At 37.0% G+C, this 24,929-nt stretch overlaps 4 protein-coding genes and 1 pseudogene across 5 annotated transcripts; all 5 read right to left on the reverse strand.

Moving 5' to 3' along the window:
• Positions 1-401: 401 nt before the first annotated feature.
• LOC108834268 (uncharacterized) lies at positions 402-2,059 on the reverse strand. The gene is made up of 3 exons (XM_018607611.2): positions 1,619-2,059; positions 825-1,484; positions 402-722 (listed from the first exon to the last, which is right to left on the reverse strand). Exons 1-3 carry the CDS (start codon positions 2,057-2,059, stop codon positions 402-404), a joined length of 1,422 nt encoding a protein of 473 aa, XP_018463113.2.
• Positions 2,060-2,124: 65 nt separating this feature from the next.
• Positions 2,125-3,588, reverse strand: LOC108834279 (uncharacterized). Its single transcript, XM_018607623.1, has one exon. It carries the CDS (start codon positions 3,586-3,588, stop codon positions 2,125-2,127), a length of 1,464 nt encoding a protein of 487 aa, XP_018463125.1.
• Positions 3,589-8,431: 4,843 nt separating this feature from the next.
• Positions 8,432-11,637, reverse strand: LOC108840528 (subtilisin-like protease SBT3.6). 2 transcript variants are annotated; one of them, XM_018613355.1, is made up of 10 exons: positions 11,539-11,637; positions 11,350-11,441; positions 11,164-11,261; positions 10,815-11,029; positions 10,135-10,761; positions 9,896-9,984; positions 9,567-9,815; positions 9,362-9,476; positions 9,095-9,287; positions 8,432-9,003 (listed from the first exon to the last, which is right to left on the reverse strand). In XM_018613355.1, exons 1-10 carry the CDS (start codon positions 11,635-11,637, stop codon positions 8,432-8,434), a joined length of 2,349 nt encoding a protein of 782 aa, XP_018468857.1. The 2 variants fall into 2 exon arrangements, with proteins under 2 accessions (XP_018468857.1, XP_056849253.1); XM_056993273.1 differs by having other exon boundaries at positions 9,896-10,764.
• Positions 11,638-17,789: 6,152 nt separating this feature from the next.
• LOC108826320 (ubiquitin carboxyl-terminal hydrolase 10-like) lies at positions 17,790-21,549 on the reverse strand. Its single transcript, XM_018599707.2, has 13 exons — positions 21,317-21,549; positions 21,061-21,249; positions 20,890-20,992; positions 20,753-20,812; positions 20,574-20,672; positions 20,305-20,484; positions 20,087-20,227; positions 19,915-19,998; positions 19,569-19,820; positions 19,354-19,499; positions 18,776-19,267; positions 18,419-18,689; positions 17,790-18,292 (listed from the first exon to the last, which is right to left on the reverse strand). The coding sequence occupies exons 1-13, from the start codon at positions 21,421-21,423 to the stop codon at positions 18,155-18,157; spliced, it is 2,262 nt and encodes a 753-aa protein (XP_018455209.2). The 5' UTR covers positions 21,424-21,549; the 3' UTR covers positions 17,790-18,154.
• A 1,366-nt stretch (positions 21,550-22,915) lies between these two features.
• Positions 22,916-24,859, reverse strand: LOC108834323 (mitochondrial outer membrane protein porin 3-like; annotated as a pseudogene).
• Between the last annotated feature and the right edge of the window lie 70 nt (positions 24,860-24,929).

The following is a 24,929-nucleotide window of genomic DNA, read 5'->3' on the forward strand; positions in this document are numbered from 1 at the left end:
TTTAGGATGCGCGTTTTCAAAATCCCGCGGTTTAACCCGTCCCGCTTTCTGCCCGTCCCGCTTTGAGCCCATTCCGCTGTGAACCCGTCCCGCTTTGAGCCCGTCCCGCGAGACCCGCAATTTTGCGGGCTTATCAAATAGAGGCCTAATCCCGCCCCGCAGCAAGCCTTTACGGGCCAGACCCGCGGTCCATGTCCTTGATTGCCATCCCTACCCCTGACGCAGTCCACGCATCGGCACCACCATACCATGCGCTTGCCCATTTATGAGAATCGAATAGGACACTGAGGTGACACAGAACATGACCAGTCGAACCCAATGAGGGTGAAACCCAAGAGCCAACAGAAGATCTTGAATGTACTTCCACTCAACACGATCATACGCCTTTGACATATCAGTCTTTATGGCAATGAAGTCCTTGAGAACGGTTTGACCGTCTTGAGAGCATGGAGAGCTTCATGCGCAATAATTATGTTATCTGATATGAGCCTTTCGGAGACAAAGGCCGACTGGTTTGGAGATACCAATTCAGGAAGGAAGGGCTTAATGCGGGCAGCCAGAATTTTAGAGACAATCTTGTATAGCACCGAGCACAAGCTGATAGGCCTAAGATCCGCCATACAAACTGCTTCCTTCTTCTTTGGGATAAGACATATGTGAGTCAAATTCCATTCTTTGGGAAAAACAGCAAAGGCAAAAAACCTCTGAACCTCGTATGTCACCTAATTCCCAATCAAGCTCCAATATTGTTGGAAAAAGAAACCAGACATGCCGTCAGGCCCTGGGGTGTTTGAACCCTTGATTGAAAAAACAGCATCTCTCACCTCTTCTTTAGTCACAATACTTATCAGCGAGGCATTTGTAGCTTCAGACACTCTTGGTTCGAAGTCATCAAAAGAGAACCTCTCATCCGCCTGGTAAGATGAAGTGAAGAGTCTCCTGAAGTAGTCCGCAGCCAGCTGACCCAGAGAAGCTTCTGAGGTATGATTGATGCCGTTCTCATCTAGCAGCTGATAAAGACCATTAGATGCTCTCCTTTCTTTCACAGCCGCGTGAAAGACTTTAGTATTCTTATCACCATGCAAGGCCCACTGGTTTTTACATTTTTGTTTCCAAAAAGACTCCTCATCTTTGTACGCCACAATCATCTGATGATTAAGATCCTGCAGTTTCTGACAGGAGGGATTTCTCACACTCAGTTCATTCTCCAGTTCAAACTGAATGGTCCTGATTCTGGATCTCGAATTCAGTATATTCTGCTTCTTCCACCTGCTCAAAGCCTTCCTACAGCTTCTTAGTCTCCCTGCCACCGAGAAACCAAAGCATTGGTCAGGCAGATTCCAAGCTTTTTCCACTTCTTCCCATACCAACGGCTTGTGGAGCATTCTTTCATCGAATCTAAAAGATCCTCTGTAGGACAATTGAGAGGAAGTGAGCTTGACCAGAACCGGGCGATGATCTGAACCTCTCTTTTCCAAGAAAGCCTGATTCGATCCCGGGAAAAAATCAAACCATTGCTTATTCCCAAAAGCACGATCGAGTTTTGACCGAATTAGAAAATCACCCCTTTTACCTCCCCACGTAAAACTGTTACCTGATCCAGGGAGCTCACTCATACCACAAGCACTGAGCATTTCAGCAAAAGTTGGAATGATCTCTCATCTCTTCTAGGCCCTCCTAGCTTTTCATCATTACTCAAGATGTCATTAAAATCACCAAGCATTATCCAACAATCCTTCCTGTTAATGCCTTTCCTCTGTAGCCTCTCCCATACATGGCGCCTTTCACCAACCACCGGGTGACCATAAACGCCAGACAAGTAAAACTGAAGAGAATCAAACTTAATATTTACATCCAACACATTTTTATCCGCCGATAAGACTTCTACTTTACAACATTTTCTCCAAAATAAAGCCAGACCCCCACTTTTTCCAACCGGGTTCACCGTATATACAAAGTCATAACCCAGCCACACCTGAATATCTACAACATCATTCCTACTGTGCATAGTTTCCATCAAGAACAAAACCTCAGGGAAATACGTACGCCGCATCTCCATGAGCCTAGGAATTGTCAATTCAAGAGGACCCCCTAATCCTTGACAATTCCAAAAAAGAAGGCTCATTAGGCTTTGGACGGTCCCTCACTTGGGACCATCTCAGGTTTTGCGCGTTTTGCGACTTCACTCTTCTCGGTCTGCTGCTTGTCTTGTTTCCGTTTCTCTCCTTGGCTATCTGACTCCTTAGTAAACACTAACATTGCCTGAGAAGAGATAGGAACGGAAGTAGTTTTGCTTTGAGTTTTGCTTTGAGTTCTTCTAGCTTTATAAGGTCTTCTTTTTGCAGAAACCTTTTTAGACTTGGTCCCGGAATGACTTGGTTCAAAAGAGCCAGAGCCAAAACCCGTTGAACCAGTCATAAAAGGCGCAGAGAAGACTTCATTATTGCCAGAGTCAGATAAAGTTCTGCTCGATGAGTACTCTTGCTCGATCCCTAGCACAGAGCCAGCTTGAATTGCCGAGGCCATCAGCTTTTTGCCTCCACCATCTTTGAGCCTAGAAGGAATTTCATTAGCATGAGCCTTATAATCAAATACAATTCCTTTCCCCTTGTTGAGATCAGAAGTGATGGTTGGGACAGGTTCCAGGCTGAGCGCTAGTTTCTGAATCACCAGATCTTTCTCAGCAGCTGCAACAGAAGTCTTCACTCTCTCTTCCCTGATTTTCCGCTCAGGACCCGAAGCCAGAACAAGATATTGACGCATCCCATCCAAGACCTCTTTAGCAATTTTAGGTCTCCCTGTTGCTGGATTAAGCCCGACTTGAGATTCTTCAAGGACACCAAAGAGAGGGTCCGACTCGTCGAGGACATGAATCTTCACATGGGGTTGAGACGCAACTGCTACAGGGGGGCCGTCCTGCCTCTTTGGAAAAGGACAAGCATTTTGTTCATGGGTCAACCTATAACAGTTATAGCAGCGTTTCTGGATCCTTTCATAGGCATACCAAACCTTCGTACTGCCTCCTTGAGGAAGATTTACCACTTTAAAAGTCTTGAGCGGCCTAGAGATATCAAAGAGTATTTTGACCCTGATGAACTTTTGCACTTGTGCCTTCGACGGATCAAAAGCCACATCAATAGCTTTCCCAACTAAGTCCCCCAGAGCCATGATAGCTTGCTCGGTGTAGTGGTTGATAGGAATGTTACTTATCTGTACCCAGATAGGAATGAACTGGAGGAAATCTGGAGGCGGGTTCTCTGTCCACCTCTCGATAGCAAGAGCCCATTCATGAAACGTGTGGACACCCTTCTCTAGAACATCCTTGAGATCGTGTTCATTATCAAAGATGAACTGGAATCTTTCATTAGACAGAGCCACTCCACGGACTTTGCCAAGCTTCTGGCACTTGCGAGGCATGTCGAGAATGAGGTTGTGCATCTTCTGGACACTAGGATTGAGGATTCTTCCGACCAAGCTTAGATTATTTCTCTGAGTTGATTTGTACTGCGGTAGATCAGGCATATCAAAAGGCTCATCTTCTTCTTCCAGAGACAACGCCATAAGCGCCTTGTCCATAGCTGATGACATCTTCGAAAGAACCAAGAAATTTCCAAAGAAAATCTTACTTTCTGGTAAGAATTTACTGGGAATGAACAGGAAAAACCCTAGATCTGAAGAAGATTACAGCAAAAAAGGTTGCGTACAACGGTGGGAAGCTCTGAGAAGGCTAAGGGATAGGTGTTTCCACTTGCAAAGATCTACTTCTAAAAGTCAAATACACTGTTTAGAAGAGAGGATTCTAAGCCCAAAAAAAGGAAGCTTTATATCAGCCGTGGTGTGACTTTTATTTTTAGTTATTATAAATAATAAAAATACAATCACATAAATTTTAAAATAATATTGTTCATCAACTGTTTAAAGAAACAAGCTTGGAAGTTGCTAAACGAACCTCAAAGTCTTCTGGCGCAAGTGTAAAAAGGGAGATACTATGCTAACAAAGACTTCCTAGACTGTGGTCAAGGTTATAGACCTTCTTATGCTTGGAGAAGCATTCTGTTTGGGCGTGAATTACTACAGAAGGGTCTCATCAAATCTATTGGGAATGGCAGAGATACATATGTCTGGGGAGAGAAGTGGATTTTGGATGAGACACCTCGGAGGCCTATCAATCGCCAACTTCTCTTTGACGTAATGCTCAAGGTATCGTCATTAACAGATGGCTCAGGCGGTTGGGATAATGACAAACTTGCGGAGCTATTTCCTCCTAATGAGATTCATAGAATTCAGCAAATGAGGCCAGGAGAAACTGATGATTGCTTTATTTGGGCATACACAAGACATGGAGCATATACTGTTAAAACTGGCTATGAGATGTTGGTGCGGGAGAAAGCAGTAATGGCGGGAGAGATCACACAGCAGGAACAGATTCGTAATGGTTTGAAGAAACGAATATGGAAAATTCCAACCCTGCCAAAGATCTGAATGTTCCTTTGGAGAGTAGTATCAGGAGCTCTTGCGGTAGCTGAACGTCTTAATTGCAGAGGTTTGGATGTGAACCCTACCTGCAAATTGTGTAATCGAGGAACAGAAACGATTAATCATGTCCTATTCCAATGTCCAATAGCTGCTACTATTTGGTATGCGGCAGGAAGCCCTCTTCATGTTGATACTCTGTTCCGATCTCTTGAGGAAAATATGACTTCTCTTTTCAATATGATGGAGGACAAGAGCCGGTCCCAGGTGACAACGCGAGCTATCCCTTGGATCCTTTGGCTAATCTGGAAGAACAGAAACTCCATTCTATATGCTGATACACAAGTCTCAAAGGATAAAGCATTAAGCGACATGATGCAGGAAGTAGAACAATGGTTCGTCCTTAACTATCCTGCAGTACAGAATACGGGGGAGAGGATCAACGTTGAGACATGGCGGCCACCAGAGGAGGGGGTTATAAAATGTAATGTTCACGCTAACTGGCGCAATGAAGTACTGCACAGTGGAGTTGCTTGGATAGCAAGAGACGAGGCGGGGAACGTATCACACCATGCTCGAGATGCGATCATCAACACACCTAATCGACTGATAGCAGAGCTACAGTGTGTGAGTTGGGCCCTTAATAGTTTATCTGACCTTGGAGTGACGAAGGTGGTCATTACGTCGGACTACAAGGAGGTAATATAAGCTTTAAAATCTCCTAGACAATGGCCAAGATACAGAGACTTAATCCATCAAGTACTAAAACTCAAAGACAAGTTTGTGATGGTGGCATTTGAGACTGAAAGCGTCTCTGCAAATGGGATTGCAAGAAATATAGCAAGAATTGTATTAAGAGATGGAAGGTTCCAATCCTACTTAGCATTGGGAGGTCCATCTTGGCTACATAATAGGCTTGCGAGAGAAAGGAATGGAAACAGCATTTGACTCTTATTTAGAGTGTTGCGAGTTGTCATTTATGTTCACTACCTTGTGGTAGAAAGCTTTGCCTTGGTTTGTTTTATTTTGTTATGTACCTCCCCTCTTTAATTAATATCAAATCCAAACATTCAAAAAAAAATAACTGTTTAAAGCTAGATTTATTAATTATTTCCAAACTTACACATAAATAATAAAATAAAAAAACAATGAATATTATATGTTAGGTTTATTAATTATTATTATCATATTTCTTAGTTAGAATTCGATTTAGTAAATTCATTAATTTTTTTTTGTCACGAGTAAATGCATTAATTAAACATAAAAAACAAAGAATCGTAAAATATAAATTGAGTGAGTTACAGTTTAAGACACTTTTGCCTCTTTTTTAACATGTTAGGACACTTCTTGCCTGAGAGGCACATTTTTAGAAATCGATGCAAGTTTTGGACCAATATACCCTTCAGCCGTGTAACTATCTAAAGGCATGTATAGTTTATGTAACTAATATTTATTGATATATGGGAAAGTGGGAATTAACTGTGGCCATAGGATTAAAATTTTAAAAGAAGATCTAACGGTTTTGGTTTGTTCAGAGCAAGCATGGGTTTAAGAACACAGTGTGACGTGCATTTATGTGGCTTTTAATCTTTCATCGTAAGAAGCGTAGTTGGAGAAACAGAGTTTTGAAAGCAGATCTTGGTGTTTTTTTTTCTGGACCTTTTTTATGTTCCAAAGCTATGTGAAAGCGTTAATTGTTTGTGTTTGATTGATACGAATGCAGTATGTGGACGAATTAGGTGATCAAGTTATGGATGTGGATATGGTGAGGAATGCACTATGTGGACGAGTTAGGTGATCAAGTTATGGATGTGGACATGGTGAGATTATGGTCGTGGACACACTATCTGAGTTACATTATTTTTCTTGTTTTCTGATATGTAAAAATTCGTATATAATATATATATAAAATGCATATATTTTTTTCCTTTTCATTTTGGTATCCGTATAGATATAGTTAAATATTTTATTAAAATTTTAAAATTTTAAATTACTGAAATTGTGTTTCGTGGATGTGGACACGGACAAAGTAAATGTGGATGCAAAAATTGTCTATAAAACCTTCAATTTTTTTAGAACTTAAGAATTGGATAAAACCTATAAAACCTTCAATTTTTTTAATTATAACTCACAATTTTGTATTGTATATGTTTTAGGATCTATATTAATATAAATATAGTCAATTTTAACATTTATAAGAAGTTATGTGGACATCGAAAATTCTAGATAAATATTTTCGGATTAGAAAATGTGGATAAGATAGATGTGGACAACATAATGATATCTCATGATTTTAGCATGTGTTTAGAAGTTTGGTCTATATATTTGTTCATTTGCAATAACATGAGTTAAAGTTGCATAATCTGTTTGATAAAAGAGGCTCAATACGTTAAGTAGACACCACAACGAATAAAGACATGTCAACAAAACACTTTCAAAGGTTTACCATTCCATGAAAAACAAAATCCAAAGGAAAACAAAGTCAATGTAAACTATCCATCTTCAGAGCTTCCACATTCACACTGAAAAAACATACACAGATTTCTCAAATTCCACATCTAAACAAAACTATGTGCTTCACACACTTATAAAGGCACTACCTTTTCAATCTAGAGTTTTTGAATTTAGAAACAAAACAAGCTAAAGGTTTTGCAACTGATGCAGTATAAACATATATTACCTTGCAAGAACCAGCATCAACAAGGACGAAGTAGCTTCTGAAAGTGCTCTTTGAACATCTTCATTCATGGAAACTGCACAGATGATACTTCTGAAAGTGTCTCCCAATCCCAAAAAATCAGCAAACCTTCACCAAACGAATGAACTTAAATTACAAAATGATCAAACTTTATCCAAAGAAAAATCATTAAATCTCAATGAAGTTGATGGGATCAAAGAAGATGATTTCAAACTCTGAGCAGTCATCGGACTAAACCCCAATGTAACATATCCATCGGTGCTGCTGATCCTAGAGCTTGAATGGCACATCGTGACAGAGGCAACAAAGAGCTGAACCTGTGCTGTTTATCTCATCCACTGACACCAGAGAAGGATTTAACGGTGGCAAGGAATTAAAAGAGAAAAATTAAGACGGTCACAACGTAGAGCAGGGGCTTTCAATCGCCATAGATAGATAATAACCACAATTTTATTACAGTGCAACGGAGACGGCGACCACGAGCTGAGAGCTCGACGATGAGGAAAAGCTGCGCACAGCTTGAAGACTCACGACGGCTATGGAGATTTCAAGGAAGGAGGTCGTGGCCGGATCGGAAGCTACGACCTTGAGATTGCATAGGTGGATCAGAGCTTGAATCACTACAGAGATTTGGATTCGAGTTTGATTTTGGGAGAAGCAGCTATCCCATCAACTCTAATTTTATCATGTTCTTCGCCTCAGATTTCTTCTTGTTCTTCAACGGAAGAAAGAAGATGACAGTCAATCATCGCAATTAGAGTTTACAAAATTGGAAAAGTGATTTTGAAATCGAAATTGGGAAGCAGAGAAGGAATCACGTAAACAAAACATTAATTTAAAAATCTGGGTTCAAGGAAGAATAAGAGAGATTCGAAATTAGGGTTAGGAATTTAGGAAAAGAAAAGTAGATTTGAGTTTTGAAATCGGGAATGGAAAGAGAATATTTGACTTGTCACTTTCGATAAAAAAACAATTAGCCTTTAGTTATAAGATTCTCGTTTAGGGATAGCTTTAGTTAGATGAGATAGTTGGTCTACTTGAGGGTATGAAAGACAATATGCATCTATAAAGTGCCTGACCAGCAAAATGTGTCTGTATATGTAATTGATAAGTCAAAAAGTGTCTTAGAAAGTAAAAAAATCATATAAATTAATGATGCCAATGCAACTTTCGTGCACCAGTCACTTTGATGCTATAGATAAACAACATAATTAATGCATCGTCAACAAGTGTAAATACACACTCAACTTATTTTTCTGTTCAATTCTCATCATAGTAATTCTGCAGAATTTGCGTTCTCACTGACAAAGGGATTATAACGTTATGCACAGAGTCACTCCACGTCAAGCTTCCAAAATAAAAACCAGTGTTGATTTTGTGGCTGGTCGAGACCGTGACTTGATAAGAGATCATTTTGGTTTTAGAGTTGAATATTAACTTCTTTGGCATCACCGTCACTTGAACTCCCAATGGTGGCTCGACGTTTACTTTATAGACCGAGTTGACCGGTCCAACATTAGTGACCGTTCTTGTGAGAGTGACTTCTTCTTTGAGGTTTGGAATTGTGATGGAAGGTAAGTTCAAATCAAGAACCGATGGTCTAGGATTTGAACAGGTTGTACTTTTACCGACAAGCTGAGAGATTGATGAGTCGTTGTAGCCAACAGAGCACATGTAGAGAACATAATCTTCGAGGCCCAAGTCATATACAAGACCTGGGTTTACAGCTTTCTCTGGATTCACAAGGCCTCCACCATAGTCAAACGGATCAGCTAGCTTCCTAGACGACCCTTCTGCATCAATCTGCTCTCCAGATGGATCTGTTCTCCAAGCTGCAGAGTAATTAAATACGATTCTTGAGATTAGTGTGCTGTGCTCTTATGGGTCTATATATAGATTGATTAGATGAAGAAGATAAAGAACCTGTTGTGACAATAGCTGATCTAATGGCAGCGGGAGACCAATCAGGATGGAGAGCTTTAAGAAGTGCAACAACTCCTGAAATAACAGGAGTTGCCATTGATGTTCCTGACAGCATAATGAATCCTCCGTCGTTTAAGGTGGTATTGGTTGTTGTAGCAGCCAATATGGTAGCTCCTGGTGCTGCTATATCCGGCTGTGTTCAGACATTCATATGATTTATAAACAATTCTTTTTTGGAGGAAAATAATTTAACTGATTCTGACATACTTTGAGAATAGCAGGGGCAATTGAATTAGGTCCTCTTGACGAGAAAGTTGCCACCTTTGTACCAACGGGCTGTCCTACAAGTGTTCTAGATTGTCCTATTTTCAAAACAGGAGATCTGCAAAACCACAAGACCAGAGAAATGTCTCAAATATACACTGTTTTACTTGTTAATTATAAGTGGTGAAGTTCTTAGTCTTTTCAATACCCTGTGGAACGTATATAGAGAAGTATAACTGTCCCAAGCTCGTAGTCAACAGAAACACAAGGGAAATCATCTAAACATGGTTCGAGATCAGAGCCTGGGTGTTTTGCTATGATTACACCTAGACCACCAGCTTTCTTAACAGAATCTGCAGCACTTGATGCAGAACCACTAGAAGATGATGTTGTGAAACACAAGACGACTTTCCCCATCATTGTAAGATTAGAATTCAAGGAAAGATCCTCACAAGTGCTGCATTACAAGGACCAGTATGATGTCAGAGAATTGATCTTCTTTGTATTTCAAGATTTTTTTGAAGATTTGAAAATTACCCACTAAAGGTTTCTTTGCTAATCCCTGGACTCTCAGGGTAAACCAAATTAGTGAAGCCAAGCTCTGGACCTGTGTACATTGCTTGACCCTGCAAGATAGTGACCAAACTCAAAATAAGACACATATCATCAAAATTTTTATTTGAAACACTTTTTTTTTTGAAACACAACATATCATCAAAATATATTTTATAGAATTTGTTGAGAAAACATATAATTTGACAGTGCAATAAAGTTACCAGTATGACTTTATTGTTTCCAAGGGTAATAGGAGTGGGAAAGGACCGGTCTAGAGTAGTTGCAGCGACAGTGATGATCCAAGGCGCCGTGTTTGTCACGGTTTGAGCCTCTGGGCCAGAGTTACCACCTGCACAAACAACAGTAATACCCTTTAAGACTGCATGGAAGGCTCCGGTTGATATCCCATCGCGGATATCAGTTTCTCCATGCAGAGGAACCACAGAGCCAAGAGAGAGAGACAAAACATCAACCCCGTCATGAATTGCCTCGTCGATAGCTTTCAAAATGTCAGCGGATGAACAAGTAGTTATGTCTAAATTATCCAGATACCAACAACCTTTGTACATTGCTATACGAGCATTTGGTGCCCCACCTCTCACAGTCCCTCCAGCTAGGCCCTTGTAGCTTATGTCATGCACGTAAGAACCTGCCGCGATGGTGGAAACATGCGTGCCATGACCATTAAGGTCTCTAGGGGAAATGAAGTCAAGTGATTCTGTGGAGTTGAAGCTTTTGTTCTCTTCGAGAAAGCCATTGATGAAATACTTTGCTCCTATGAGCTTTTTATTGCAGTGAGAGGAGTTGAACATTTCTCCTGATTGACAGCCTCCTTTCCAGTGGCCATACTCCTGCAATCAAAAATCATATAGAGGCTAACAAGATGACTCTAAAGCAACACAAATTTAGAGAAATCTGTAATAATAATCAGAGAAGAAATGTAAATAGAAACAGTCATACCTGTGTCAATAATGCCGATGATAATTTGTTCACCCATGTTAGTTTCATTTAATAGATTCTTCGGACTAGAGACAGAAAGGCCTAAGTAGTCCCAAGTCCGAGTTGTTTTAAGCTTGTAGAAATTATCCGGTATGACATGCACAACTTCAGGCAAATCTGTCGCCAAAGATCATTAGCAATGGAAGAAAAATAAAATAAAAATAAGATGGTCTTGTTGAAAAAAATCAATATGCAGACATAGGCTTCTGATTCCTTAGATGGCAAGAAAATGTGAGATTAAGAGTGAGAACCTGCTATTTTCTTGGCTTGGGACTTGGTAAGCTTGGCTGCAAAACCTGAGAAGCCATGTCGGTAACTGTATACCATTGAACCATGGGCATCCTCTTTACTGTAATCAAGGGAACAAACCACAAGACATTTGTGTAACACTTTGACACATTACCATCATTGAGAAAGAGAAAGTACATTTTACACACCTTCCAAGAAGTGAACATAACATCTGATGGTGAGATTCTGTGACAAACTCAGGATCATCATGTTGTTTTTCACCCAAATATACTATATGAACCTATTGATCATTACAAAAGAACCAACTTTGTTTGGCAATTGGTTTCTGCTTATGTTGTCAACTTAAAAAATTTGAACTTCGATGATTTATGAAATACCTTGCTCTCAGCTACGGCTCGTGCAACAAAAATGCTCTGCCCGTTGAGAAATATTATCAGACTTAGTACCACAAAAATTGATGTTCTGTAATTCGTCATTCCAAACTTTAGGTCGGAGAGAGAGAGAGAAAGAGATGAAACCTATTATGAAGTGAATAATCATTTATATAGATGCTCTCGTAAAGGACGTGTTTTCCATTTCTTGAAATTGTTGCCAATATTCATATGATTGTACAAAAGTTATTAATCAAACCCAAGTAGCTAAAACAAAAGATATATAAAGAATATATCATTATCAAGATGAATACTTTTTTTTTGTAACTAATCAAGATGAGTACTTGGTCAACTAAAAGTCAAGTTTTATTGCAACAGAGCAAGTTGAGTTGATTCCTGCTCAGTCTAACATTATGTGGTTATATGAGTTGTACGCAATGTTGAAGTAGTCTGAACCACGATTAAAAAGATGGTTACATAAGTTAAACGCACTACGATTTTAGAAAGATGGGAACAGACAAAGTGCTCGCTTTAACAAAACCCAACGGTTTTGTAAATTATGATGTAAACCAGTCCTGCGATTTAGGTTTTCCTAAGCCAAATTTGTAATAATAATTCCAAAATAACCATTTGCAATATTCGGTTCGGAAGTCGGTTATTTTCAGAATTAAGTAAATCTCAAAAATAGCCAAAAATTATTATAAATTTATCTGAAATCAGTAATGTCTGATTAATTTTGGTTATTATCAGTTACTTCGATTATATTTAGTTAATTAGTTAAATCCTGTAAAAATCAAATCAAAACACAAAGGGTCAAACCCAATGCTTGATATATTTGTTTCCAATCATTAAACAGTCCATCAAACATTTTGATTGTACAGTATGTCTCTTTTCAACAATCACACATTTAAAGAGGCAAAGAGCTAAGTCCAAATCGTGAAAGTTTAAAGTTACCTAAGAATATCTAAAAGTAGAGAAAGGAAACCTTAGTTTATCTCCAAAAGCAGGAAAAGAGAGCCAAAAAATTAGGCCATCAATATCCTCATTCTCTCATTCCAACCTGCAACTCATCACGGTAAAAATCAGCATTTTTTTCACGATCAACTTTGTATCTAAATTACACAAAAAGTAAATGTAACAATTTCGTAGTTAAATATCCACGAAACAAATCGTAACAAAATGTGGCTAAACTGCCCATGAATATTTCATGTCGTTTTGTAGCTAATTAATTATCCATGATATTGATTGTGTCAAAACATGGTAAGAATAGCCACTAAAATTTGTGATAGTGGCATTGTTTAGCCATGCATCGAAGCAAAATTAATCAAAGCTTTTGGTTATAGTTAGATATGATTTGAACTGGCGACGAACGTATAGCCACGGTTTTTGTGAATTTTTTGTGACTAAATCTACAAATTATTATGAAATTTGTCCTATATCCACGAAATAACCGATTATTTTACTTGTGAGTGAAGCAGTTTGGTGTATGTGGGCTTTGTTTTGTCCAAAGGAATTAGATGATTTTCTGTGGTTCATCTCTACAAGGATAAAATGACATGCATTCTACATGATGAAACTCGTATTTATATAAAGGACCCATAGTTTGTTTTTCAAGTATCACTATAAGACATCTCGAATGGTTTGTTCTATTTTTTACTCTAAAATAGAATAACTCTATAATAGAGTTGAAGTTTACTTCAATTGTATTCTATTTTAGTGTAAAAAATAAAGTGATCAACAAATAAAAACCAAATTACTATTATTTGGAGTAAATTTATTTTTCATTATATTATAGAGTGAAAAATAAGATATCATTAAAATACTTTTACTCTAAAATTTGTTTTAAAGTAGAAAATAAGAGATACCCTAAGTTTTGAAACTCTTCTTCCTCTATCAAGGTTGTGCTGTAATGACTTATGGTGGTAAAGGAAAATATTTGGATCAAGCTGCTTTGGCATTTTCAGTGCTTATAATCAATATACTTTTTGTACCTCAACTCATGGCATATCGTCTGATTACTATACCTAAAATATATATATATATATATCTAAAGTTTGTTGACAAAAAAAATATACCTAAAGTTTTTGACTGGCATATCCAATCTCAATATAAGTTAAGGTTTAATATTCAAATATAATAAAAAAAAATGTTTGTGTAACAGGTACCGTGACTACTAAAACAGGTTCGCACTTGATAAGAGTTTGCGACCAACTCTCCCACCTTAACTTATCTTAACGCTCATAATATGCAAGCTCTCGAAAACTGAATTACCTAAATTTGTCCAGATCCCCTACAATCAAGGGTCGTTTCTTGAGGTGCAATTACAAAATGTTAATATGTAGTCCCATTTCTTCCAAAAGTCCTTATTTGGGAGACCTTTACACATCACGAAAATATTGTTGGTAGGGATTTGGGACATAACTACAAAGAGACTCCACTCAAGACTTTAATATTACGCAACTGCCTTATTCTACAACTGGTAAATGAATTTTAATTTGAGTTGTTTCGTCAGTCTTGCTTACTCGTTACTTTGTAACTCGTTACTCAAAGGAAACATCACATCCCTTCAGCACACTGTAAGTTTTTCTATAGAATGTAAATGCCAAATTTTGTGGATGAAAGGTGGTTTACTCTTGAACGTCTTCTTCTTGGTTTACTCTAATAGGATGTTTCAAACAACGTTGGCTTCTGATGATGGCAGGAGATTTTACGACGAAAGTAACTAACACCCTTAACAGCTTGCCAGAATAAAGTGAGGTCGGTGTCTTTTTTTTTCTTTTGGGTAATATTCAGGTCAGTAAAGGGTTCTCGTGTCTGTGATGAAGTAGAGCTTATTGAGATAGAGAGGATGGAAGCCAAGAACTATGGAGTGCATGAAGATTACTCGGGTCTCACATCAAAACGTGAGAAACTTCGATTGGAGGAACAGCTAGAATAGGAAACGATTGGAGCTATATTTATTTCCTCTAAAACAACGGCTCTCACATCATAATTTTGAATCATATGCAGAGTATAAACGCAATCATGTAAACAAAATCATTCAAAAATACCAATTAGAATATGCAGAACAGAGTTTATAATATCATTAAACAGAAATATAATAGAAAATATTGTTCGTAAACATTGATTATTCCATATAATACTTATTTAAAAGCTTCATCATATAAGAATTCCTATAATAAACTTGAAAAAAAAAACAAATATAAAATAGAGGAAACACATAAAATAAGTAGAAATAGTTACGGATTAGACGGGCTAATCTTTTCTCCGTCTGCGTGAAAGCAATCCCATAGATAATACATTAGCATAACGACGATCAAAGTTGCGCTAACTATGATCCCGAACACGTAAAAAGGCCACATAGTGTCTGTTTTCTTTATATTTTTTTTCTAGGATGCAAATTACATATAGTCATAGTGTTATATATAAGCGAAATATTTCATTTCTTTTGTAAATTTTACATTTTTCAACACGAAACTTTACATTTTCTGTTAGGAAAATTTGTAAGTTTTATGTAATGTCATTAAGGAACATCTATATTATTAATCCCTTATATGATTCTGTCTTACCTTTTGAAGATAAATTACATTGCCATGCCATTCTTATATTTATTAATTATATTTTTAATCAATATCTACCGAAATCTAAAATAATTACTGTAGCATTTATTATTGTAGCATTTAGAAATAAGTTATTCCCATATATTCTATTATCTCATATATTCAACTAATTAATACCTACTATAAAGAAACACACGACAATGATGTGTTTTAAATACAAGTTTGTTCTGCACTCATCTCTTACTTAAATTAACCATACATAAATATGTGAGTTAGTCGTACATATAATATTTTTACCATTCCTTAAAGTGCATAGAATTTTTTTCTTTAATTTTTTTTGTTGAAGTTTAAAAATAAAGTTAAATCATGATTTAAAAAAATCAATAGAAATTTGACATAAGTTTTAACTTTTAAAAATAAAATTATATCATGATGGGTGTTTATTGATTTAAAAATAAATAAAATTAAATAGCGGATATAAATACCAACCTATCACCCATATTATATCTATTAGAAATATAAAAAATAAATCTCGTTCTTTAAAATCGCAAATCAAAATCTAGTTAGCTATTAAAATTAAAATTTTACATTTACTCAATAAGAAGATATATATATTTAGAAAAAAAATGAAAACTTTATATTTCCAATGGTAAAGACGGACTCTTTCCTGCACCCAGGTTGCGAGTTCGAACTCTACTTGAAAGAACAAAGTCATGATTTCTGGACACCAATACGGATATGAATCCATACTTTAGGACTCATTTGCATACCCGGAGAGAGGGTCTATCCGTGGGCTGCATCTTCCCTTGCGGATTAGTCTGGGTCCGCAAATTATATCTATTAGATCTATTAGTAATATAAAAAATAAATCTCGTTCTTTAAAAGCGCAAATCAAAATCTAGTTAGCTATTAAAATTAAAATTTTACATTTACTCAATAAGAAGATATACATATTTAGAAGAAAAAAATGAAAACTTTATATTTCCAATGGTAAAGACAGACTCTTTCCTGCACCCAGATTGCGAATTCGAACCCTACTTGAAAGAACAAAGTCATGATTTCTGGACACCAATACGGATATGAGTCAATGCTTTAGGATCCATTTGCATATCCGGAGAGAGGGTCTATCCGTGGACTGCATCTCTCCTTACGGATTAGTCTGGGTCCTTTCATAGGTCCGGGATACCCCAGGTTAATAAAAAAAAAACTTTATATTTCCATGTTTCTTTATTGATCATCATAGTAACATCCATGAATCGTCAATGGCCAAATTAACCACAGATGACTGGAAGATAACATTATACAGTTTGACGGATAACTCAGTCAGTTCAGCCAATTCCTTAAAACGAATTCAAAGACAGTCAGATGATCTAGACATGCAGCCTAAGGCTAGCCAAAGTGTTCGGTGACCGAGAGTTGTGAACACCAAACACATGCATGTGGTGTTTATAACTTTTGATGTGCGCATGTCATTTCAAAGAATTTTTTTTTGACTTAATCTCAAAAAAATTTAGTTGACCAATAATATCGGACAGGACTTGGGTTCACTCCATGGGATGAACCTTTAAATTCACCACTTGATTTATAACCAATCAAATTGACATGTGGATAATTAAATAAAAACTATTAAATATATTTTCAAATAGTTAAAAAAAATAATGTGAATTCTAAATCCGAAATCTTAATTTCTAAACCCTAAACATTAATTTCTAAATCCAAACCCTAAACATTAATTTCTAAATCCAAACCCTATACCTAAACTCAAATCTTAAACCCTAAACCCAAATCCTAAACCCTAAACCAAAATCCTAGACCCTAAACCCAAATCCTATATCCAAATGCTAGATCATAAACCCAAACTGTATACTCTAAACTCAAATTCTAAACCCTAAACCCAAGCCGTGAACCCTAAATCTAAACTCTATACCCTAAACCCAAATCATATACCCTAAACCCAAACCGTATACTCTAAACCCAAATCCTAAATCCTAGACAAAATTATGTAGTAATTCTTCGGGATTTACGGTTTGGGTTTAGGGTTTAGAATTTGGTTTTAGGGTATACGGTTTGGGTTTAGGGTCTAGCATTTGGATCTAGGGTTTAGATTTAAAGTCTACGGTTTGGTTTTAAAGTCTAGGATTTGAATTTAGAGTTTAGGATTTGGGTTTAGGGTTTAGGATTTGAGTTTAGGGTATAGGATTTGGATTTAAGATTTAGTGTTTAGGATTTAGAAATTAAGATTTAAGGTTTAAAATTGACATTATTCTTTTTTAGCTATTTTTAAATATATTTAATATTTTTTATTTAGTTATCTATATGTCACTTTAATTGTTTATAAATCAAGTGGTGAATTTAAAGGTTTACCACAGGGGTGAACCCAAGTCCTGTCCAATAATATCTCTTATCGAAATATAATTTTTACATGTCGATGATGTACTATTATACATGTAGGCTTGAAAGGTGTATCAAATATGGAAACCATCAACCTCTGTGCAAATGACCTTGGATAACAAACATACTCAACAAACTTTATTATGTTTTGGACTTACTCCATAATCTTTTCAGACAAGAACAGATAAAATTTGAATGAACGTCTGTTATTTTGCTAGTGATAAATTCACATTATATTTTCCTCATTAGCGCATCAATAAGATCATCACAATCATAAGCGCATCAATACTATCAGACAATCATAAGGGCATCAAATGTGATGTTCACAAATCACAATCTACAACATAACAGTTTCCAAGTATGTTCCGAAGAAGAGAGATCTTAGTTAAGAGTGTGTAACATACTACAATATTGACAAAGGTTGCTTCACAAACTCTTCTCTCTCAACTCCTCTAAAAATCTGTTCATCTCTTGACTCACTATCCAGAAAATTCCCTAACTAGAAACAAATGTTCCCTAAACCCACCAAATTCCACAGAGATCTGCCAAAACATCATATAAACTGAAGCAGAGCTCCTAAACCGAACCACCAGCTTGAACTAAGAAAGAACAGAGCGAGATAGACCTATGTTCCCATTATAAGAGTTGAGTCTTGACTAATCCATATCGGTCTAAGCTGATTGCGTCTTTGTTTCACTTCCAACTCTTCGGTAGAACAGAAGATAGGCCGCTGAGCTTTCGACCTCAGATTCCTTCATGGGGGAAACATTACTGTCGTCGAAATGATACCACTTGTTGTCATCATTCAGCTGCAGGAACAATATATAGATTAGATAAAGGAGTCATCAGGAAGCACACAAGTAAATAGAAAGTGAGATATATAAATCAAGTCAGCGGCTAAAAAGAAAGTGAGATATATAAATCAAGTCAGCGACCTTAGCGTAGGCAGTGTAGTGGGCACCATCAACTCCACCGTGATGGTTGGTCACTGCATACAGCTGATACAAGTATGACTCGCCATCTTCGTTTTTCACGTACTTGCTCAAGTCTAGATCGTTAATTGGGAAATTCACAAACGTATCCATCTTCCTGAAGAAATATTTGCTAGTCCTCAACCGTTGTAACTGGAACACGAGAATATCTGGCAGCTTCCAGAGGTCAAGCTTTTTGTTAGCTTGCCTGTACACATCGCATTTCGGACATTTCCTGCAGGTTCAGAAGGGTAAGCTTCAACTGAATAAAGACCAGCTTTATGCAAACCACAAGTTCAAGGGACGAGAGAGTGCTATTACCACATGTTATCCAGTCCTAGAGATGCTTCTGCTAAAAATGCCTCCAAACAAGAGAGCAGAGACATCGCTTCTTGCTTTGTCTTCTCTGCAGAGAAACTTGTTCTATACACTTCTGGAAGGTCACGTAAGTGGCTGGCATCATACTTCTCATGCTCATCGTTATTCCACTCGACCAGAATCCTTGTGACTAAACCAGGGTTCACAGAAGAATCAGACTGAAATGGTTTGAAGTTCACGTAACCCTCATCTGTCAAAAAGATCCTGAAAGATAACTCTCCTCTATCAGATGCATCGTCAGCAGCAGCAGCAGCATGAGGAAGGTGGCCATTTTCTCTTCCGTTATGAATCTTAGATGAGGCTTGAACCCTTTGTAGCGGGAAGAGAAACCCAGAGATTACTGCATCAATGTCAGATTCACTTAGTGGCTCTGTGTTGACACAAGTGACAAACGGAGTTCCAAAAAGCTTCAAGTCTCTTCTACCATTAACAGCCCTGTGAAGTTCATGAGTTATGGACCAATAAAGCTGAATCAAGTTTCAAGTTTTATGGTAACAAATAAAACCAGCAAGATCGATCACCTTCCATGAAGGATTTCAAGTTTTGCTTTTCCTGATTCTTTCTGCGTCTGATTCATCCGATACGCCACAATATGGTCCTCATCTCTTATCGCACTCAGCGACTCCAGGGGATTCTCAAAATATCTAGAGATCTTGTGCTCATGTACCTGAGAGGGAGGGAAATATCACAGATTAGAGAGAGATCTCAGCAAAAAGGAACGTGTAAAGAGTCATACCTTTGCAAGTAAAAGGGTCTCATCATCAGTTAAGCAACAAGCAGTACGTAATGCAGTAATAAGATCTCCACATGATCGTTCTTTAGGCACTTTTACAGTGTACGGCACCGGAGGATGACTTCCATCGCTAGAAAACACCGTAACTGTTATTGACCGCGTGAGTGGCAAAAGTAAATCCATGCACTTGAAAGGGTCAAAACTGATTAACTTTTTTCCACAAACTGGACAAACCAGAGTTGACTTCCAATGACCCTGAAAGTAATCATATGGTGAGGAACATAACAATGAGATTAGATTAACATGCAATGGAAGAAAGAGATTAAGAAACAGAAAGAGATACACTTACTTGGAAGGCATTAGCTATTACAGAATCATTGTCAGAGTCTTTGAGTACAGTGTGCAGCCCTCCTAATAAGCTAACAAGCAGTTCCTGAAACAACATTCTTTAACTGTCAAAATACATGCCAGACCATATACAACAATTAGCTCAATTATGCACATTAGAGGAAATGACTAACATGAGAATCCTGTTCCATGTTACCACTAAACTGTGGAGCATATGTTTCTAGTTTTGTCTTGAAAAAACTTGGTGCAACTATTTTTCTTCCTGGCGACCATAAATCCTTCAACAGTTCACCAAACGCCTTAGCAAGCTCACCCTGAATGTGTTTACAAATCATTATTAAGAACGTGTGTGTGACTGAGGAAGAAGACATTAAATGATCAAAACACTTACAGACATCCCCAAAGGATTATCTTGCAAGAAGTAGTCAAGTATGGGAGGTGTGTGTGCCAAACACTGAAGAGCGCTATTCATATAGCAGGTGTTTCCCAAATTAACAAGTCCTGCTAATCCTGGAGGTTCCAGAGAATAAGAAGAAGAAGAAGAAGAAGACTCAGCAACTTCAAGGAGAATCTGCATTGAATAATAGAGTGTGATTAGTCAGGAAAGAATAATTCTATAGACAGATTGTAGTAAAACAAGCGATAACAAAGGATAGTTACATCTTGATCCTTGAGAAAGCCAGACTCTTCCAGGGTCTTGTCAGATAAAGGATTCAAGAGCTTGACTTTACTCATACAGGTGTAATCCCAGATGCGAGCCTGCTTATTATACACACACACACACATCAAATCTGAAGCGCAGCTAAAAAAAAACTAAATAGAGAGAATGAAACACTTACCTTTTCTTGAGATACATTTTTCATAGCACAAACCTTATCATAAAGCTCCCTTACAGAGGCCTGTCAACACCACCCACGTAACGTAAGGAAGGAACACCAAAGAGGAAAACGCAGAGGGTTTAATTAAGCATATATACCTGTTTTGCCAACCATATACTAGATAGATCGTCTCCATCGTTCTCATCTGACGACAGAAAGAAAGAGATCAAGTCCCCTCGTATTTGAGGACCTCCTTCATACCTGCAAAAGATTATAACATCTGATCAAACAACCAACAAGAAGATTAAAGAAAGAGTCTCACGACTCACCATTGAAAGAGTCTATTCCAAACTTGTTGAGGAACAAGAACGTAGTCTTTCCCTTCGACGAGAAACCTACGGAGCTGTGGAGGATGATCACTAGTAGTAGTAGTTTCGATGATGTGATGGTTATTGATGGGTCCAGGCCTCGGAGCTTCGCTTGGTTGCTCAACGTATCTCTCCCAGCTTGAGTACCAGCTGCAAAGCAGAGAGAAGAATTCAAGATTTGGAATCAATGGAGGAAGAGAGAGAGAGAGAGAGAGACCTTTTGGAGACGGAGAAAAAGGAGTCGCTTTCCTTGTTCGACTTGGAGGTCAGCTCCGTAACGATACGTCTCTCTTCCTCGGGAACTGTCGAGTTTGGGATCGTCATCTTCCACCAGCCAGCGATGACCGCAACAGAGAAATTTGTGAGAGGTGTGACAATCCCAAGTATATATGTATACGCGAGTGAGCACAAGTGTAAACTTTCAGAGAGAGAGCAAAAAAAAAAAAGCTTCTTTTTTTCTTTTCTTCCGTTAAAGAAAAAGAGTATTTATACCCACACGCGAGAGGAAGAACGAAGAGAGAAGAATCTTGATTTTTTTTTTTTTTTTTTTTTGTAAATTAAGAATCTTGAATTTTCAATCATCGTTTTTTTTTTCTTTTTTTTTTCTTCCGCACATCTTTTGTTTCACCGAAAAATATTATTTTCACACTTTTTTATAAAACAAATAATTTATACAATTTATATCTAATTATAATTAATGTATAACTATTAAATGCATTATCCTCAATACTCTTGGTTTAAAATGCAATTATTAAAAACATAAATACTTGTATGATGCATTTTGAATGTTACTTTGCAATGTGTCATAAAATGCTTGTTTTGGAATTATTAGTTCTATTATATATGTTAGATATAGTAATTATTTATATATCCTATCTATAGTATATAATTGCGACACACCCAATTTCTCTCTTCTCTTCTTACTTACAATTTTATAATTTTTGTACTTATATTGTAAATTTTTGGTAACTTTTGCAGAATATGAATTTATCTTTGGCATAACTAATTGAACTGAAAGCTTTCTTTTAGAACAAACTAGGGTCGGCCCGCCTTACGGGCGGGATATATTTTATTTTTGATCTATATTATTATTTTTTGTATAATTTTATAGTTTGTGGTTTAGATTTGCATTTGCAAAAGATGTATGATACAAAAAAGGATCATATTACCTCATATAAATAGTACCAAAGAAACAAATGATTTCAGTTTGAGACAGTTATTAATAAATGATACAAAATATTTGTTTTAACATCAATTATTATAATTGGTGTTGTTATTAACTTATATATGTCAATATTAATCTTTTTAAGTAAGTGAAGATTAATTAAAGATATAATATATTTTTATATACGTGTAAAAATATGCAGTTTACTCTAAACTAAAAATAATTTTAATTTTTTTTATTATTTATGTTGTTCTTAATAGAAATCAAATGTATAATAAAATAATAAAAAGATTTTATTAGAAAAATAAAAAATACTTATAACTACAGTTGATATTCAACACATACATTATGAATTATTTCTCATTCTTATATATTTGTTTTTGAATGTGTTGGTACTTTTCTATACATTTTTAAACCTATTGATTTAGATAATAAAAACGAATCTATTTACAAATTTTTTTTCTAAAGTTAGTAAAATAACATAACAATCTAGAACTGATTATTTAAGTATACACATGTTTTATCAAAACTTTTATCAAATAAACCATATCATCCAAACTTTTATCAAATAAACCATATGAAGCTAAGGTCGGACTCATTCATTTAAGCAGGAGTTTTAAAAATTATATTAATGTGAAGGGACTTGTATGATTCATCTTCAAAGACTATCATTTCATAATTTTTTTTTTACTTATTATTTTGCAGAAAAAAAAGAAATTCACAATTTTAAAAGAAGAAAAAAACAGACAGAGATTAGTTCCAAAAGATTAGAAGACAGAGATTAGAGCGAGAGCAAACCCAACCTTAACTCTCTTCTCAATGGCCTTAGAGTAAACCTCTCCGAAGATAGTGATGAACGACTTTGGATGCCACTCGTGTTGGATCAGCGCGTTGACTATATCTGCATTGTTCACGCTTGCCTTCACTGCTGTCAATGGGTCTAAGAGCGTGCTGAGCTCTCACAGTTATCGAGTTCACTTGGCTCTTCAAGTTGTAGTTCACCTCAGCTCCAACCACTGTGTTATTCAACGGGTTAACCACGTGGTAGTACGGTGCATTCAATCTCTCACCTTTGTCATTCCTGTTGAACAACACAACTCAAGAAAAGATCAAACCCCAAAAACAGAAAGTAGAGATTGAATTATTCAAGTTCAGACACTTACAGAGTCAAAGAAGCAATCAAATCATCCTTACTGAAACTCACACCAGCATTGAAATGTTTGAAGTTGCCTGATTCTGTGTCGAAGGACACATCTGTACCAAGAGCCAACACACTGGTCCCAATCACACTGGAGAAGTTGACAACGGGGTTAGCTGTCAATCCAACACTGGTGCAGATGCCTGCATGTGGTTGCAGATTCTGTAGCTCAACCTGAGAACAAACACAAACAATGGTTCGTTAAACAGATTCCATAACATAACAAAACTATTTAATGAACTTTAAATGAAAGTTATGTTTTTTACCTTGGCAGATTTCTAGTCAGGCACCTTGGCGCTAACAATGATTGCCTTCAATCCAGGGATATCCTAATCATAGGTGAAAGTGGTAAGGATCTGAAATAAAAACAGAAAGCGACATGTCAAAAGCAAAGCTTATATGATCTCTAAATACAAGATATGAGATGATGGTTGCTTACAGAAGAATTAGAGGCAACTTTGATATTAGTAGTGAAGTTCTTGTTTTGAACTTGGTTGCTACATCAAACACAAACAGAAAAAGAACACTAACTTATCAGGATTCAAAGTGGAAACAACAGGTCCGTTTTCTAGGCGTTTACCACCAACGTGGTTTCCAAGGTTGTGAGAGCTTAACCCAATCTCACTCAGAAACTCGTACTCTTTTCTCGCAGAACCCATTTCCTGCAATTTCAAAGTAACAGAATCCAAAGTGATTAAAACCGAGTAAATGGATCAAAATTTAAGCATATCAAACACCGATTAAAACAACCCACAATTCTAAAAGCAAAAAAAAAAAACAGAGGAGAATCATCACATGTCTTATTGTCGATGGTATCGAAGAATGGAGTTTCCTGATTACCTTTGATGAGATAGACTTATAGGAGTAAGAAAGGGAGTTCCTGACTTTCAATAAGAAATCTTATAACAAAGACTAATCATCACAGAAAGCGCAAAGCTTTATTCCGACACAAAGTAAGAAGAATCTCTTACAAAGTAAGAAGAATAACTTTCAATGAGTGACCCATTCATTATCATATAGAAAGCAACGAAACAGATATCACTAAATCGAAGGTGAAAACGAATCAGAAGAAGCTCGTTAACCGTGACTTTGTTTGTTTCTGAATACCTCTGGCCTTTTTCCATCTCAGTGTGGAGTCCTGGACCTTTACCCATGATTGTTGAAGAACAGCGGCAAGCCTACAAATCAGAGAGAACGATTGATGGGTTAGAAATATTAAGAATTGTGAGGATGGTGCTAAAGGGTTGAAGGCTTACCTTTTAATAGGTTGAGTTCCACAACACCTTCCGTTACAGATATTGGATCGTCACCGTCTCCGCCGATCGAGAAGAGACGAAGAACACGAAAGAGAGCATTTGATGAGGGTTTCTGTAGAAGCTTGTGGTCGATGGGCCGTAGAAGCATGATGACGCATACCGTGAAGCCCGAACCCATATAATCACGTTTTAGTGAAACAGTGCGGATCCG

This window comes from Raphanus sativus, chromosome 2 (genome assembly GCF_000801105.2).
Source record: "Raphanus sativus cultivar WK10039 chromosome 2, ASM80110v3, whole genome shotgun sequence".
Classification (NCBI taxonomy): domain Eukaryota; kingdom Viridiplantae; phylum Streptophyta; class Magnoliopsida; order Brassicales; family Brassicaceae; genus Raphanus; species Raphanus sativus.